The sequence below is a fragment of the Ceratotherium simum genome, chromosome 1 (assembly GCF_057802395.1).
Source record: "Ceratotherium simum simum isolate JZ-2026a chromosome 1, ASM5780239v1, whole genome shotgun sequence".
Taxonomy (NCBI): Eukaryota; Metazoa; Chordata; class Mammalia; order Perissodactyla; family Rhinocerotidae; genus Ceratotherium; species Ceratotherium simum.
The window spans coordinates 18,792,449-18,808,416 of NC_141900.1; the positions used below are offsets into that span (position 1 = coordinate 18,792,449).

Below are 15,968 nucleotides of genomic sequence, written 5' to 3' on the forward strand. Positions count from 1 at the left end.
TCCAACCTTGAACTCCACTTAAAAACTACTCTGTGCTGGGGGTCAGGGGCAAGGGGGAGTTAGTGTTCAATGGGCACAGGGTCTCAGTTGGGGAAGACAAAAAAGTTGTGGAGGTGGATGGTGGTGATGGTTGCACAACAACGTGAATATACTTAATGCCACTAATCTATACACTTAAAACTGGTTAAAATGATAAATTTTATGTTATGTATATTTTACCACAATCCAAAAAAATTACTCTACAATAAATAAACTCACCCATCTCTGTGATCATAATATTGTCATTGTGCCTGTCGCCTATTCCAAGAACAAAGGTTGCCACACAGTAGCCAGCACAGGAATAAACAAATCTCTCCACTGCTGCCTGAAACTAATTAAAATGCATCTGAATATTAGTTGTGTTCTAACTATAAAGAGCAGCATGAATTTATTACAAACGACTTCCAAGAAGACACTATTTTGGGAACTCATTTTCAGAGAGCAAGTTAGTTGTGCCTGATTTCATTAATGTTAAATCTATTAAGTGCCACCTTTCTCGTTGCTCTACTTATATTTTAGGTGAAGATTCAATGAATCACAATAGCACGAGGAGGAAACAAGAGTCAAAGGGCAACAGTAATTTAATCAAAAGTTCACTTCCTCTCTATGCATCACTTGCCAGCGACTTTACAGAACCCATAATAATTTCACCTTCATTGGCGAACATGTTTTGCTTGTCACCACTTACAGTATGCATGGGTTCACAAATACACACGTATAACAGACTAATAAATGCTACTAATTATATTTCCTCCCCAAAAGGCTGCTAATCATGCAAATGAGAAGTGCTAATCCTGTGCAACAGAACTTGAAACGGCAGCCAAATAGCTCAACCACATAGCTTGTGAAGGATTCAGCATATGTACCTCAGTGGAACTGACATTTTCAGCATCCATAATTTACCATTTAGATTAGAGTGCAGTGGTAAATTATAAATTACTTTATAGGGTATGTGGTGTTTCCCAGGTAGGAAAGAATTTACACATGGTAAGTAAATTTTTCTGCTGAACAACAAAAATAGATCGTCATAAAAAGTGCTAACGAATTATTACACAGAACCAAATTTTATGCAAAGCATGCCTGATAATCAAAGGAGAAGCAAATGCTCATGGAGTTCTGGACTGAGCGCCTCTGTTTGACACAGATCTGCTGTGTCGCCACAGGAAAGCACTCAAAGCCCCTGCGACCTGACAAGTGAAGGACTTCAACAACCTGTCAGAAGGCTCATGCCATTGGTAGAACCTTTAAAAAGGTGAAACCACTATTGCTATATAATTGACAACTTGTCAGGAGTCTTCAGAGTAGGGGAAAGCAGGAGCTCACCTTTTCTTCAAGAGGGCATTTTTCCTTGAGCCAGTGATTCAGGACTTCGTCTTTAAATGCTCCTGTGTTGCCCACTGTGCTTTGCTGAATTTTGGCAATTGTTGTGGCATCTTTCACGATCTCGATCATTCCTACAGAAGGATGCACAGAGTTTGATGTACAGTGGGGCCTCGTGCCTGGCCCAGGGGAGGAGTGGCTATGTCTTTGTTGAGTGGAGGGCAGAGGGCTTTTTCAACCAGAGGGCTATTTTCTGGGTTCATGCTATTGGTTTTCTTAGGAGGAAGAGAAAGAAAAGGAGGAGGATATGGAAGTTGTGGGGGACATCCTTTCAATATCCCTGGATGAAGAGGAAAGGGTGGGTTTTGAAAGGTACTAAGTAAAAGCATTTCTGTGCTGAGTACATCCTTCCTCACTCGGCAACCTGTGCTTTTTCCTTTTTTAAATTACAGGGTCAAATATAAATGGTTTTGTACAGTTCTCAAATCGGAAACTTGAATAAAAATGTTTGATTGAAATTAAAATGTGAAATGTCTGTAAAAGCACCTAAGAGTAGAGTATGTAATAGCTTTGATAATTCTAGGATATTAAAATCAGTGACAGATCTTTCTGTCTATTTTTAAATGTTATTTATGAGAGAGAAGTTTAATGTGCAATGAAACGAGTTAAAGTCTAGAGGTGGAGAAGTCAAGAGGAGAGAACAAGTTCTTACTAAAATCATTTCCATGTATAGTCACAAGGATTTGAATCATGCATTCATAGATTCTCTACATATCCGTATTAAATGGAGAGTCACATTCACCAGCCTTGGAACATTTTCTTCCTTGTTATATGGATTATGATTGTAACTTGAGTTATTAAATGCCTACACTGAAGGAATTAGGATCCTTTAAAACTAGCTGAGTGGTATATTCATCTCCTGAGGTAACCATATACCTATTTTGTCACCAGTTGAAATGCAACCATATGGCAGGAGGCACAGATCCAAGGATTCAGTCTCCCAAATAGACTCCATGATTCGTAGAATCTGGGCATCAAAACACAAGAACGTTTCCATTATAAATATGTATTTTTCTTCTCCCTTAAAAGAAACAACAATCTAATCTGGTAAAACAAAATATACAAGTAAACATAAAATATATAAGTAACAACTATACTTTTATTTATCAACCTGGTACTCTAAAGTTTCTCTTCCTTGGGAGCCTGTTAATTTTGGTCCCTGAGATGTATGTTGGGGAGGAGGATAAATGGATTTATTCTGGGGTAGGTTTTAGCCATGACTCATCTATTCAAATATTCCACTCTGGTTATGTATATTTTACCACAATAAAAAAAAGTTCCATTCTAAGATCCTTATAAATTTTTATCCATAAGGCACTCTTGGGCTACAACCAAGGCAACAATAACAATGATGACAATGATAGTTCACACTTACTGGGTGCTCTTTTATGTTGATCCTTTGCATTCCCCCTATAGTGTGGATAGGAGTATTATTCCCATTCAGCAGGTGAAGAGACTAAGGCTTAGAGAGCTTAAAAACTTGCCCTGACCTGCTATGCAAAGTGCCTGAACAACAAAACAAAGTACATAACGGGCAAGCGCCAACTGTCCCTTAAAATGAGAGGAAGAACCATGATGTGTTGTGTTTTTGAAGTGCCCTTCTTTGAATAATTCAAAAGATTCTACAGATTTATTGGAAATTTAATAAACTTTCAAAAGATTGGAAGGATGTCTTCTTCTTTCTTTTTTTAAAGTCCGTCCAGGACAGTACACATGCCATTCTTGAAAAGAGAGCGAAGGGTATTATTGTTTCCATGTTAGAAATAAGTAAAAACAGAAACCGAGAGAGAATTGAAAACATGACCAGTTTTTAAATAGGCTACATTTAAATCAATGTGGTTTGCCCATTTTAAATAAATCACATTAAGTATTAGAAATTATGTTACCTCTACCGTGTTGAACAACTAGAATATGGAGAATATTACTTTATGGATTTGCAAAGCTAAAGTTTATCCGGAAATATTAGGAAATGTGAAAATGATTAACATTGATACCGTCACCATTTGCCTTCTGCTCTAATAATCTATTCACTGTTGTTATTTAACTGCATGATTTCTCTAATCGCCTACCTGTGCATCTTTTCTCTCCTTCCTATCAAATCATTCACTTGAGTTTGTGTATGTGGATGTGTATCAAAGGTGATGTGTCTAAGGAGAGCACCTGTGGGTATGTAACTATGTCTGTGAATATGAATAAAGTGGACGCTAGGGGGTAAATATGTCTCTATTCTATGTTACCATACTAGGAATGGGGTGTATAAAAAGGAGGTTAGGTGAGGCTTGAAGTATGTCTGGCTATTTGGGAATGTTGGATATGCATCTTCTGGGGAATGGACAGAACCGTGATGGTCACTAGATCACACATCTAATACTCCACAGCCACATTCCCCCAGTGAAAACTCTCTATTATGTAATCTTTGATCACTGTTCATCATACAAAACGGAGAATGGGAATAGAGTCAGTAGAAGGCATTTTTTAGATCTAATACAGAATTGTTTTTTTCAGATAATTGAAAAAAAAATTCCTTAATAGTAGCATACCTGTAAAATAAGCATGTCTTGGCGCAGATCATCACCATGTTTAAAGATAATTCCAATTGTTTCATTTGATAGAGCTGTAGGGTCGGCACATTTAAACTCAAGCCACAGGGGCTTTTTCTTGGAGGCCATCACTTTACATTTTTCAATCTGTAAGGAAACAGTCACATGTTTCCTACACACAAATGAATACACGTTGTGGAGACACACATCCTCTTGCAAAGCATCACCATAAACAACCAGGACAAAGTCCTAGTTGGAAAATGATTTCCAATGGTTTGGGTAAAAAACACAAAAAGTATTCTCACCAAATCTAAAAATACTAAAGAGATTAATTTACAACACTTAAACCAGTGGTTCTCAAAGTGTGTTCCAGGGAGCTCTAAGAGTCTGTGAAGGTGCCTAAGAGGCATGGCAGATCCCATCCTCTGCATGCCCCACTCCCATAGGACTCTGGTACTCCCATGTCCCCTTTACTACAGAGCAACTTTGCTGTTATTTGTTTATATATTTGGCCTCCCTCTAAGATTTAATTTGAAAAAAACAGTTCTACTGCTACCACAGATAATAATAAAAACTATTATTGCAGAATCAGATGCAAAAGGCCAAATCTAACAAGATGAAATTTAACAGCAATAAATGGAAATCTAGCATTCAGGTACAATGCCACCCTTCTCCAAAAAAACTCCCATACATCTAAATAAATTCAAGGTGGGGGAAATGTGGCTTAGCAGCCACTCACTTCAAAATAAAATATCTTAGGAGTTTTATTTTTTTTTTATTTTTTTTAAAGATTTTATTTATTCATTTTTTTCCCCCCAAAGCCCCAGTAGACAGTTGTATGTCATAGGTTCACATCCTTCTAGTTGCTGTACGTGGGACTCGGCCTCGCGTTGGACGGAGAAGTGGTGCCTCGGGGCGCGCCCGGGATCCGAACCCGGGCCGCCAGCACCAGAGCGCGCGCACTTAACCGCCAAGCCACGGAGCCGGCCCAGGAGTTTTAGCCAAAAGCAAATTCACCATGGATCAAAAATGTGATGTGGCTTTAAAAAAAGCAAACACAATTTGAAGCCGTATTAATATATCATTATTCCTACAAATCTCTAACTGGATAAGGACAGTGGATAGTGTGTGCTTTTGCTATAGGGCCAGTTTATGGATAATTGTATATAAAATTAAACATGAAGAGATGAACTTTCCCTTCTACCCAGGGGAAATATTTTTCAAAAATGAAGGTGGAATAAAGACTTTTTCAGACACACCAAAGCTGAAAGAATTTCTTGCCAGAAGACTTGCACTATAAAAAATATTAAAGGCTGAAGGAAAATGATGCCGTATGGAAATATGACCTATGGAAAGCAATGAAGAGTACCAAAAATGGTAAATGTGTGGGTAAATATAAAAAAAAAGTTTAATCTATTAAATCTGTTAAATCTATTTTTAACTGTTTCAAGCAAAAATAGTAACAATGTATTAGGTTTATAACATATGTAGAAGTTAAAGGCATGACAAAAATAGTATAAAAGATGAGAGGAGGTTAATGGAAGTATACTGTTGGAAGATTCTGACCCACATATGAAGTGGTCTATTATTTGAATGAAATCAAGGGAGTGTGGTATTGATGTAAGGATAGATACTTAGATCAATGGCATGGAATAGAGAATCTAGATATAGACCCACATATATATGGTCAGTTCATATTTGACAAAAGTACCAAGGCATTTCAACAAGAAAAGGACAATCTTTTCAACAAATGCTGCTGGAAAAGTTGGATATTGAGATAAAAAAATGAAACCTGATCTTTACCTCACACCATACACAAATATTAACTCAGAATGGAAAAAAGACTTAAAGTGTAAGAGTTAAAACTGTAAAACTTCTATAAAAAGTATTTGTCACATTGAATTAGGCAGTATTTCCCAACTTTGGCACTATTGACATTTCTGGCTGGATAATTTTTTCTTTTGGGGGGGGTGATCCTGTGCATTGTAGGATATTTAGCAGCATTCCCGGCCTCTACCCACTAGATTCTGGTAACATTCTCCCAGCTGTAACAATCAAAAATGTCTCCAGACATTACCAAATGTCCCTTGGTAGAGAGGGTGGGGTTCACCCCTGGTTAAGAATCACTGGATTAAGCAAATATTTCTTAAGTCACAAAATGCAGGAATCATAAAAGAAAAGGTGATAAATTGGACTTAAAATTAAAACCTTCTGCTCTTTGAAATACACTAATAAGAAAATGAAAAGGCAAGCCATAGACTGGGAGAAAATATTTATAAAATGTATACCCAATAAAGAATTTCTAGCCAGAATATATAAATAACTCATAAATAAAAATAAGAAGGCAACCCACATTAAAAATGAACAGAAGACGTGAATAGAAACTTCTCAAAAAGAAGATGGAAAATAAGCACTTGAAAAGACGCTCAACATAATTAGGGAAATGCAAATAAAAACAACAGTGAGATACCACTTCACATTCATTTGAATGGCTACAATTAAAAAGACTGATGATAACAAGTGTTAAGGTTAAGATGTGGAACAATTGGAACTCGCGTACATTGCTGGTGGGAATAGAAAATGGTACGGTCAATTTGGAAAAACAGTTTGGCAGTATCTTACAAAATTAGACACACACTATCTGACCCAACTAGTTCACTGTTAAATATTTACTCAAAAGGTGAATGGAAAACAAATTGTGGTGTATCCATACAAGAGAATACTACTCAGTCATAAAAAGGAACAGCCTACTGATACACACAGCAACATGGATGAATCTTAAAAGCATTATGCTAAGTAAAAGAATCCAGATACAACAACTATATACTGTATGATTCCACTTTATGAAATTATAGAAAAGGCAAAATTACATGATAGAAAGCAGATCTGTAGTCTGGGATGGGAGATAGAAGGAGGAAAGGACTAACTACAGAGGGATATGAAAGAGCTCTTTCCATAACATTTCTCTGGAAATGTTCTATATCTTGATTGTGGTGGTGGTTATAGGGTTATAGACATTGGTCAAAACTCATTGAACTGTACGCTTAAAATGGACAAATTTTATTGTATGTAAATGATTCCTCAAGAAAGCTGATTTAAAATAAAATGGATGGGAGATTGCTCGGTGTGGAGGTTTTTAGTATGAGGTGAGAGAAGGGCTCGATAGAGGCTGACCAGGGACTTTCCAGCTTCCCTGTCTCTACACAAACATTAGCTTTTATCTACTAGGCCCTGTAAAGCATGCAGGGACATTTTCAAGACACAGACACCACGTGCAGACATCAGGGTGATACTTACCACCAGTGCTCCTGCCTTCAGCCCAGGGTCATATGGAACTCTAAAGCTTTTGGGGAGATTCAAATTCTGTAGGTTTTCAAGCTTTTGCTTAAGTTGTGAAATAACTGTAATTGTCAAAAGCACACAAGAGTTATGTGAGTTCAAGAAATTATCAATATTATCTAGAATATTTCCTGAGGCAGTTGTCTATTCACAATGTTCTATACATTTGGTCTGGTGTGGAGGAGAAAAGGTTTCTGTGTTTGAGGAACTAACCATTCGAGGTGGCAAGATAAGTCAGGCTTACTGTGAGCAATATAACCATGTCCACATACCACAACAGGGGACAGAAATATGTGAATATATGTGGGATACCAAGACAATCAGGTAGAGGAGGATGTTTTAAGGATAATGATAAGGAATTGGTACTCTAGTTTTCTTTCCAGCATGTGAAACTTTAAACTGCCATCTGACTTGGGGAACAGACATTTGAAGACCATATTAAATGGAATTCGGTTAGGGTTCTGTAAATTCTTTTCAAAAGAGGAAGTTAAGTTGTGTGGACACACTGTCACAGCCTCAAAATTCTAAAGGCAAAATACAAAAAATTACTCCCTGGATAACAGATAGACAGGAGGCCAGTACAAATGTTTCCCTTTCTTACAATAAAAATAAAAGTAAGATTATTATTACCATTATTCTTTTTAGGAAAGAGCATAATTGGTGCATTGGAAAAGAATCAAAGGGAAAAAGTGGAAATTCAAAATATTCAGAAGTTGAAAATATTGGCTGAGTATGTTAGTGAGAGTCCATTATGAGCCATAGTGCTAGGTCTAGGTATACAAACATGAAAGGTATTCAAGGCTCATGTAGTTTACCAGACCAGAAAGATGTGTTAATGAGTATAATTTAATGCAGTGTCAACGCAAACCTATGGGAATACAGAGAAAGAATGATTAATTTTCCTAGGACAGGGACAGGATTTCTTAGGGATAAGAAGACTGTATGCATCGGAAATGACTTCAGAGAGGAGATGATACGTATTTTAACATAAAGTATTCTGATATATATGTATATATTTATACATAGAGTATATATATCTATATATGAAGATATATATATACACAAAGCTTAAAATAGCTTCTCAATAATTTCACTTTAAAAGACTGAAAATTTGAAAATTATATGCATATATTGAAAGACGGGAAGAAAAACGTAAATATTTGGAAATAACATCTTTTTGTGTGTGTGCACAATTGTTCTAAAAATACATCTTACATCTGCATAATACTTTTTAATTTTTCAAAAAGTTTAATATCTAGTATCATAGATTCATCATTAGAATATATATATAGTTTTTTAAAAAAATATTAAGTTGTAAAGGGAGAACTTTAAATTTGCTTATTCCATGGAGACAGAAGATTAAAAAATTTGTTCTTGGCTGCCTTTAGGAAGGTACAACCGGCCTTCCAGAAGGAAGAAGAATCACAAGGACGATGGCATTTGGAGATGCAGGCATTTGGAAAGAGAACCTGGAAACGCAGCACTGTACCTTGGGAACTGACGTCATACTTTTCAGCTGAGAGCGATTTAATGTCAATGGTGACCTTTTGTAACATCTCAATTACTCGGACTTGTTGGGCAAAGTCGTGCAGCATGGCCATGCCACAGCCCCTCAGGTAGGCTTCCAGGATCACAGCGAACCTCTGCTGATAGTGCCTGGACTGGGCTATCTCACTTCTCAAGAACCAAAACAAGAAGTGACCAATTCTTTTGTTCTGAGGGTGGGAACAAGAAGGTTGCAATTATTATGACTAATGCTCTGGATCCATTACCCAATTCTAGATGACTTTTGAAATGTCACGCTATTATCAAAATGGAAGTACTTACTCGTAAACCACGCTTCAGCAGAAATCTGACAAGGGCACTGTCATGGTATGGTTCAAACTTCACAGCCTAAAGGAAGAACACATTGGCATTTGTAGGACTGCATTCTGGATAAAAACGGGTGCTATGCTTTAGGGGGTTTTTACAGCTGGGTGATGAGAATCCTACCAGTCACTTAAGTTCAATCCTTTTTTCGAGGATACTTCGGGCCAGAGTGAACCACTTGCTTAAGGACAGGGATTAGAGGCCAGAACTCTCAGCTCCCAGTCATGTGCTTTTGACAACTTCACAGGTGCAGAGGCGAGGCGTTTGCTCCCATGAAGGGCTTACTTGATTTATTGGAAGGATAGAAGGGAAAGATGGAGATGGCTATAAAAAATGTATAAAAGTGGAAGGTAAGAGAGGTTGTTGGAAAGAAAATAAACACGGAGATTTAGTACATGTAAGGAGAAAAATATTCGTTAGATATGAAGATCCTAAAATCCTATAGCTTGTCTTCTGCTCAAGGTGTGCGTTTGGCATCTTACTGGCAAGTCACGGAGCTGCCCCACAGGTTCTTACTGCAAGGAAACAGCAAGCCTGGATCAATCCACACAGAGCCATGGCTGCTCCCTGCCATGCTGTGGGGTATACAGAGCTTTGTGTCTGAAAATCTCTTAGTTTATCTGCTTCTTCAGCTTTAGTAGTGTTTAGCAGTTTTCATATCACTTGGCTAATATAGACATATTGACTTAGGTGACAACTCTGAAGAAAAAGAACCAATAAAATGTAAAAAATAATTAAATCCTGGTGGGTGCATGGAGATCTGTTATATCATCTTCTGTACTTTCCTGTAAGTCTGCAATAGTTCATAATTTTAAAAGCAGCAAGACTAATAAATATTGTTTGATTATTATAGATGCATATATAAAGTTATAGGGTAGATGTCATGTATAAGCATAAAGAGCAGCCTAAAATTAAGTAGCTCAGAGTTATTTCCTTTATAGATAGACATGGTCTATCCTTTTCCCCAAGGAACATGAGAAACTCCCATCCCACTTTATGTTTTAGGGCCTGGGGGCTTTTGGGTATGATTTCCAATTGTTACTCGGGTTTTCCAATTTGGAAATGATCCATCCTGACTTGATAACATTTCGATTATCCCCATACTTTCCATGGGTGTGGTCAAATAGGTGCCATTGTAGCTGCAGCTGAGATCTTAATTCTGAGAATGTGGTTATTTCGCCACCAGTACTCACTTCAGAAATGTTTTGAGTTTCTAACCCAAACGTGAATCTTTTTGACCCTCTTTGTGTTTCACTTCTGTAAAGACAATGCAGATCTCAACTAGGAGACCATTTTAATCAGGATGAGTCATTTGGCCATATCTGAAAATGTCTCAAATAGTTTTACAAATGACTACTCTTCTTCAAATTTATGACCACAAATTCAATGTTAATATTACTTATTGACCTCTTTCATTTAAACATTTCCAAGAACACTATTCATTTTCCAATTCTGCAAAGTTTACTGGTGAAAATAACAATGTAACATAATTCATGGTAGCCTTGGGACTTGGAGCAGATCTCATGCATATTGGTTTTATGTTCTTCTTGTTATGGAAAGCTAGAAAACTGAACATACTTTGATTATTCTAACATTTTCATTAGTGTTATGCCAGTATCTGAACTTGTGGGCAGAGAAAAATATTCGATATATTTGATAGATGAAGGCAAAGGCCAAATGTAATGTTTCACATATCTGCCTAATGGGAAGGTGAAGATTTAGAGTTAAAGTTGGGAGTATTCAAAATGCTCGTCAGAAAACTCCAAGGACTTCCTGTAAATTTAGACAATGATTAGAGAGTTCAGTGTCTAACACTTAGCCTGGCTAATCTTTACGATCTCAGGTCAAACATCACCTATTCAGAACTGTCTCTGGCTTCCTCGGTCTAAATTAAGTGTCCCTAGGACCCCTGACTATTTTCTCATAATACTCTGCGGTTTTTCACCAAAGCATCTGTCCCATTCGTTTTAAATATCTGCTTGTGTATGTACTCGTTTAATGTCAGTCTTCTCCACACACCACAAGCTGCACGAGGGCAGAGAGGGGCTCTGTTTTGATCGCTGCTCTATATCCAGCTTCCAAAACAGGGGAAGCACTCAGCACATGTTGAATTAATGAATGAACACGTCTGCACTCTAAAATAGCATTTCTATTCCAATTCTTTGACTTCCTCTTCCTTGTCAAGCAGCACAATATAATTTGAGAACGGCTATAGTGGATACAAGTGTTCCTCCTTTCTTTAACTTCCTATGAAACCCTTAGGCAAATGATTTAGCTTCTCTGGGGCCCAAGGGAAGGTATGAGAACAGGAGTGGAAGCACAGTACTGGACCTGTCTAAAGAGAGGGCCTTTCAAGGTCCCATCCAAATATGAAATATTATTCTATGAATTGTGATAGACACAATCAGAGAGTATGACCTTTTCTTGCTAAGACACATTGTCCTGACACAGGATTGATGCAGGATATTGGGAGTCAGTGAAAACAACATGGCTTGTTAGACCCAGGAGTTAGACCTCCTGGGTGTGAATTCCGGTCTTTCAAAGTATGTGATCTTGGGCACATTATTTAGCCTCTCTGCGCCTGTTTCCTTATATATAAAATGTAAATATTAATTTGAGCTCCATCATAGTTGTTGGGAGAGTTAAATGTGATAATACAAGAAGAGCATGCAAATCACTTGGACCCTTGGCACAAGGGAGCATTCAATAAGTCGAATCTATCATCAATATAGTAAACGAGAACAAAGTATTCCCCACAGGGCTGGTTCTCCTAAGTGGAAATATCAATGTCTTCAAAATGCTTGTCGGCAAACCCTCAAAGACAATAAAAAGGTAAATGGAACAGCTGACTACTTTTTAAGGTGGCTTCATCAGATCTACTATGACTGATCATGATGCTCTGGACAATGGGCATTTGATCACAACTGAATGGGATGCCTGTGCACATGCAAATAAATTTCTTGAGAAGAGCGCTCTGTTGATAACACAGCATCCCCTACCTGAACCAGCTGTAGCAGGTAATGCAGAACATCATCATCCTCCAAGCTCTCCAGTTTCTGAACTGCAATGGCTCTTACATTTTCATCTGAAAAGTTGCAGTCCAGGAGTTGCATTGTTAACCCAACATCCAAAGCACTTTGATCCCATACCTCCCTTCTGGCTAACAACTGATATGTTTTGGCCACAATTTCTTGCTGTCCCCATTTCACTGAGCTAAAAAGCTTAGGATATGCTTTTGGATGCTTAAGGCTTTCATATCTGAAATGCCACAGCAATTCTTTGTCTTCTGCTGTGAGAGGGTTAAGTGGATCAGTGGCTATGATCGCCTCCAGTTGCTTCCGAAGCTGGTTGGGCATTTCGGCTCGAACCCGGTCCCCTTCGGGGTCAGGGGTGGGCTGATGCTTAGGCAATGCTATTGGGTGACAGTAATTGTCCAGCAGAATGGAGATGGACATTGAGTTCTCCTTGTCTGGGTTGGTTGCAGATGTGAGTTTGTCAGCACTGAAGCTCCCTTGATCTTCTCCCTTCCCGGATATCTGCCACATGTGGAGCACGTATTCCCCATGGCGCAGGAGGAACCGGTGGTCTATCAACAGCAGGTTCACATAATAGAGAAGCTGAACTTTGCCTTTGGACTCAGAACTGGAAGTCTCTGCAGAGGCCTTGCCAGACAGCGCGGGAGCTTTGCCACAGTAGATCTGGAGGTTCAGTAGAGCCCCTTTGGGTAAGTCTTTGATTTTGATACTGAACTCAAGCCACACATTCCAGAGCACCTCCTCTGTGAAGGGTTTGGGGCTGGTTCTCCTCTGGCAAAGGACTTGCTGCCCATGCTGGATATTTGCTTCCACAAAAACCGTCAGGTCAGCGTTCCGGGGCAGGACAGGGATATCGATGCCTCTGATTTTGACCCTGAACTTCCGGTCACAGTCCCACAGGGAGACAGTGAACACACTCTCATGGTCCTTCCCGTGGATGGTTAGCTGCTCATGGTAGCCGGTGACTCCCGTGCAGTCATCCACCAGCGGCCACTCTTCTTTCCTCACCTGGTCCAGGGCTGGGTCGGGAGGCGTGTCAAGCACCAGGTGAATCTCCTCCCCATTCTTGAGGCAATGCCTCACCCACTGGAAGTTTTTGACGGGCGTTTCACCCACCAGGTACTCATCCCGGCCACAGACACGCAGCACAAAGTCCTGTTCATTTTGGCTTTCCGGGATATCCATCAGCGACTTCTTCTTGGCCATCTTGGTGAAGAAGCTCTGGAGGATGGTGCCTGGGGTGTCATCAGCTGAGACCTTGATGGTCTGGCTGGTGGTGCTGCGATGAATGATAATGAAGATGCAGTTGTTGGTAATCTTCTTCAACAGGTACTCCGGGAGGGGCTTGGACGTCACCCAGGGATGCATGGCGTAGAGCTTGGGGTCACGGCCGGCCACCTCGGCCATGCGCGGGGTGACCAGGCGGCGGCGCGTAAACTCGAGCTCGTCGTCGTGCACGTTGCTGACATCGGTGACATCGTAGCCAATCAGGGCGGTGAGCTGGTGCTGGAAGGCCAGCGTCTCCTCCGAGGGCGCGCACCGCTGCACCACGTGGATCTGGCCCGGGCTCCTGTGCACCATCTTCCAGTAGCGCAGGCAGTCCAGCGTCTGCACCACCTGGTACTTGTCGTAGATCTCGTACCACTGCCCCTTCTTCTGGTAGAGCAGGAGGAAGTGGTCCGGGCCGAGCCGGTGGTAGAAGTCCGCCGCCACGCTCGTCTCCAGCGCGCGCAGCCACACCTGGGCCTTCATCTGCTCCACGTTGCCGTGGCCAGCCACGTGCAGCAGCGCCGTTTCGGGGGTCTTGCTGTTGCGCTGGCTGGTGGGCAGCACGAACTCGATGGGGATGAGCTCCATGGAGGACAGGCTGGCCGCAGAGCTGCGCGGCTTCATCCTCCGGCGCCGGCGGCGGTTGACCTCCCTCAGAACCACCGGCTGTTCATAGTTTTCCAGCTCCATGCCCTACACGACCTGGGAGCGGAGAAACAGAGGGCTTTGTCACAGGGAAGGCATTTTCCGTCTACATTTTTCAGTGAGTTGTAGAAGGAGACGGTGTAGAAGAATGTGCGCAGGAGGATACAGGGGCTTTGGAGTCGGGGCCCCTGAATCCTGGCTCCGCCACTTAGTATCTGGGTGACTTGAGCTGCTTAATTTCTGAGCCTGGTACCCAACTGTCAAATGGGGTTAGTAATACCTCAGAGGGTGGAGGTGAGAATTAAATGAGGTAATATACTTGTTCAGTATGGGCGATGGGTATATGGGGGTTCATTAATCTCTCTACTTACATTTTGTTTGGAAATTTAATTTTAAAAAAGATGTAAAGCATTCATCTAGCACAGTGTCTGACATACTATAATGGCTCAAAGTGGTAATTATTGTTCTTAAGCATAGTGAAACGCATATATGAGTAAAACAATCCAGTTGAAGGATCAAGTCTTACTTTACAAGGTGCAATGTTGAGATGCTGAAACACCCCACGTTGAAAACAGGCCTTCGACTTATTTCCCCTTTGTTCAGTCTCACACTTCTCTTTGGGACCCAGACACCTTACCCAACCTCACCTCACATTCTCCATTTTCAAACTCGCTGGATCAGGTATCTACTCCCTAGTCAACTTCCTGGCTTTCTTGTTTTTTTTTTCATTTTTTTCTCTCTAGTTAGGAAAGGTAGTCACTTCATCGATAAAACTCACATATGAGAATTGGTGAAGCTGCAATCAATAACATTTGCAGATATTTAACATTTTGAATCATGAAATGTGTGAACATTCTGGCTGTCATTGCTATATTAGGGCAGTATCCTGGGGGAGTCACCCAAAGCTGTACTCTCCTAATATGAACACTCAGGTAATTTTGACTTTGTACCAGTTCATTTCACCTGCCTCTGCATTAGATAGTGGAGAAGCCACAGGATGGAAAGAAGGATTTCTGGACTCCAGTGACCTGCTGTTTGGATCTCAATCGATTATTTAATTTCTTTTTCGCTCTAATATTGGCATCTCCATAATGAGAATTCACAAATTTATTCACATCAAACGTATCCACTCTTTGCTCAAATATTTACTAAGTACCTACCCTGCACAAAATATTTAAGTATAAATGTGACATACTGCAGTAAGAAGTTCTTCAAATAATGATTGAAATGCTAAAAATATTAAAATTTAAATGTGAATAAGGTATTTTGATATTAATATTTAGTATCACTACATTGTAAGATATATTCTAAATAAGAATCAATATTGAAACAAAAATTAATGTTTCAGAAAATATCATTTACTCTCTTCAATGACTAATGTTAGTGAGACTCATAACTAGTTATTTCCTTAAGAAATAGTGGAGCATTTGATATATTCCAAAAAGGAGAGTTTGATTAAAAGATAAGAACGACAAGTTTCATTAGATCCAAACTTCTGTTCAAATCTTGGCTTAAACTTATTTTTAAAGTCAATATTCCCTCTCTTAAGGTATTATGAAGGTATACTTAGTAAATACATGAAACCAACTGCCCCAAAGAAATGTCTTTTGCAGCTTAAAACAGTCACTATTTTGTCTTGTGCTACATTATAGAATAACTAACAAAGAAGAGAACCATAAGATATGTTAATATTGACACTAACTTGAAATAAAATAGGTCCAAATTTAGGCAACATACAAATACATAGCAATAACTTCTGCCTCAGTGAAACTAGACAATCTTACAAGACACAAGATGCAGAAGAACACAGGCTGGCTGAATACTCACTGCTGTCCTTCATGGTTGAGCTACG

At 39.7% G+C, this 15,968-nt stretch overlaps 1 protein-coding gene across 4 annotated transcripts in view; it reads right to left on the reverse strand.

Moving 5' to 3' along the window:
* The window catches only part of PIK3CG (phosphatidylinositol-4,5-bisphosphate 3-kinase catalytic subunit gamma), a 34,700-nt gene that overhangs the window by 18,306 nt on the left and 426 nt on the right, over window positions 1-15,968 (reverse strand). For 2 of the 4 annotated variants that reach the window (XM_004439294.3, XM_087438771.1), the window contains exons 2-9: window positions 12,167-14,173; window positions 9,126-9,191; window positions 8,788-9,013; window positions 7,257-7,360; window positions 3,960-4,106; window positions 2,296-2,386; window positions 1,363-1,493; window positions 259-370 (exon numbers count right to left, since the gene is read on the reverse strand). In XM_004439294.3, the coding sequence (XP_004439351.1) occupies window positions 259-370; window positions 1,363-1,493; window positions 2,296-2,386; window positions 3,960-4,106; window positions 7,257-7,360; window positions 8,788-9,013; window positions 9,126-9,191; window positions 12,167-14,161 (2,872 nt within the window). In that variant the 5' untranslated portion in view covers window positions 14,162-14,173. The remainder of the gene's footprint in view (window positions 1-258; window positions 371-1,362; window positions 1,494-2,295; window positions 2,387-3,959; window positions 4,107-7,256; window positions 7,361-8,787; window positions 9,014-9,125; window positions 9,192-12,166; window positions 14,174-15,968) is intronic. The other 2 variants (XR_015554209.1, XR_015554210.1) reach the window with 1 other exon arrangement.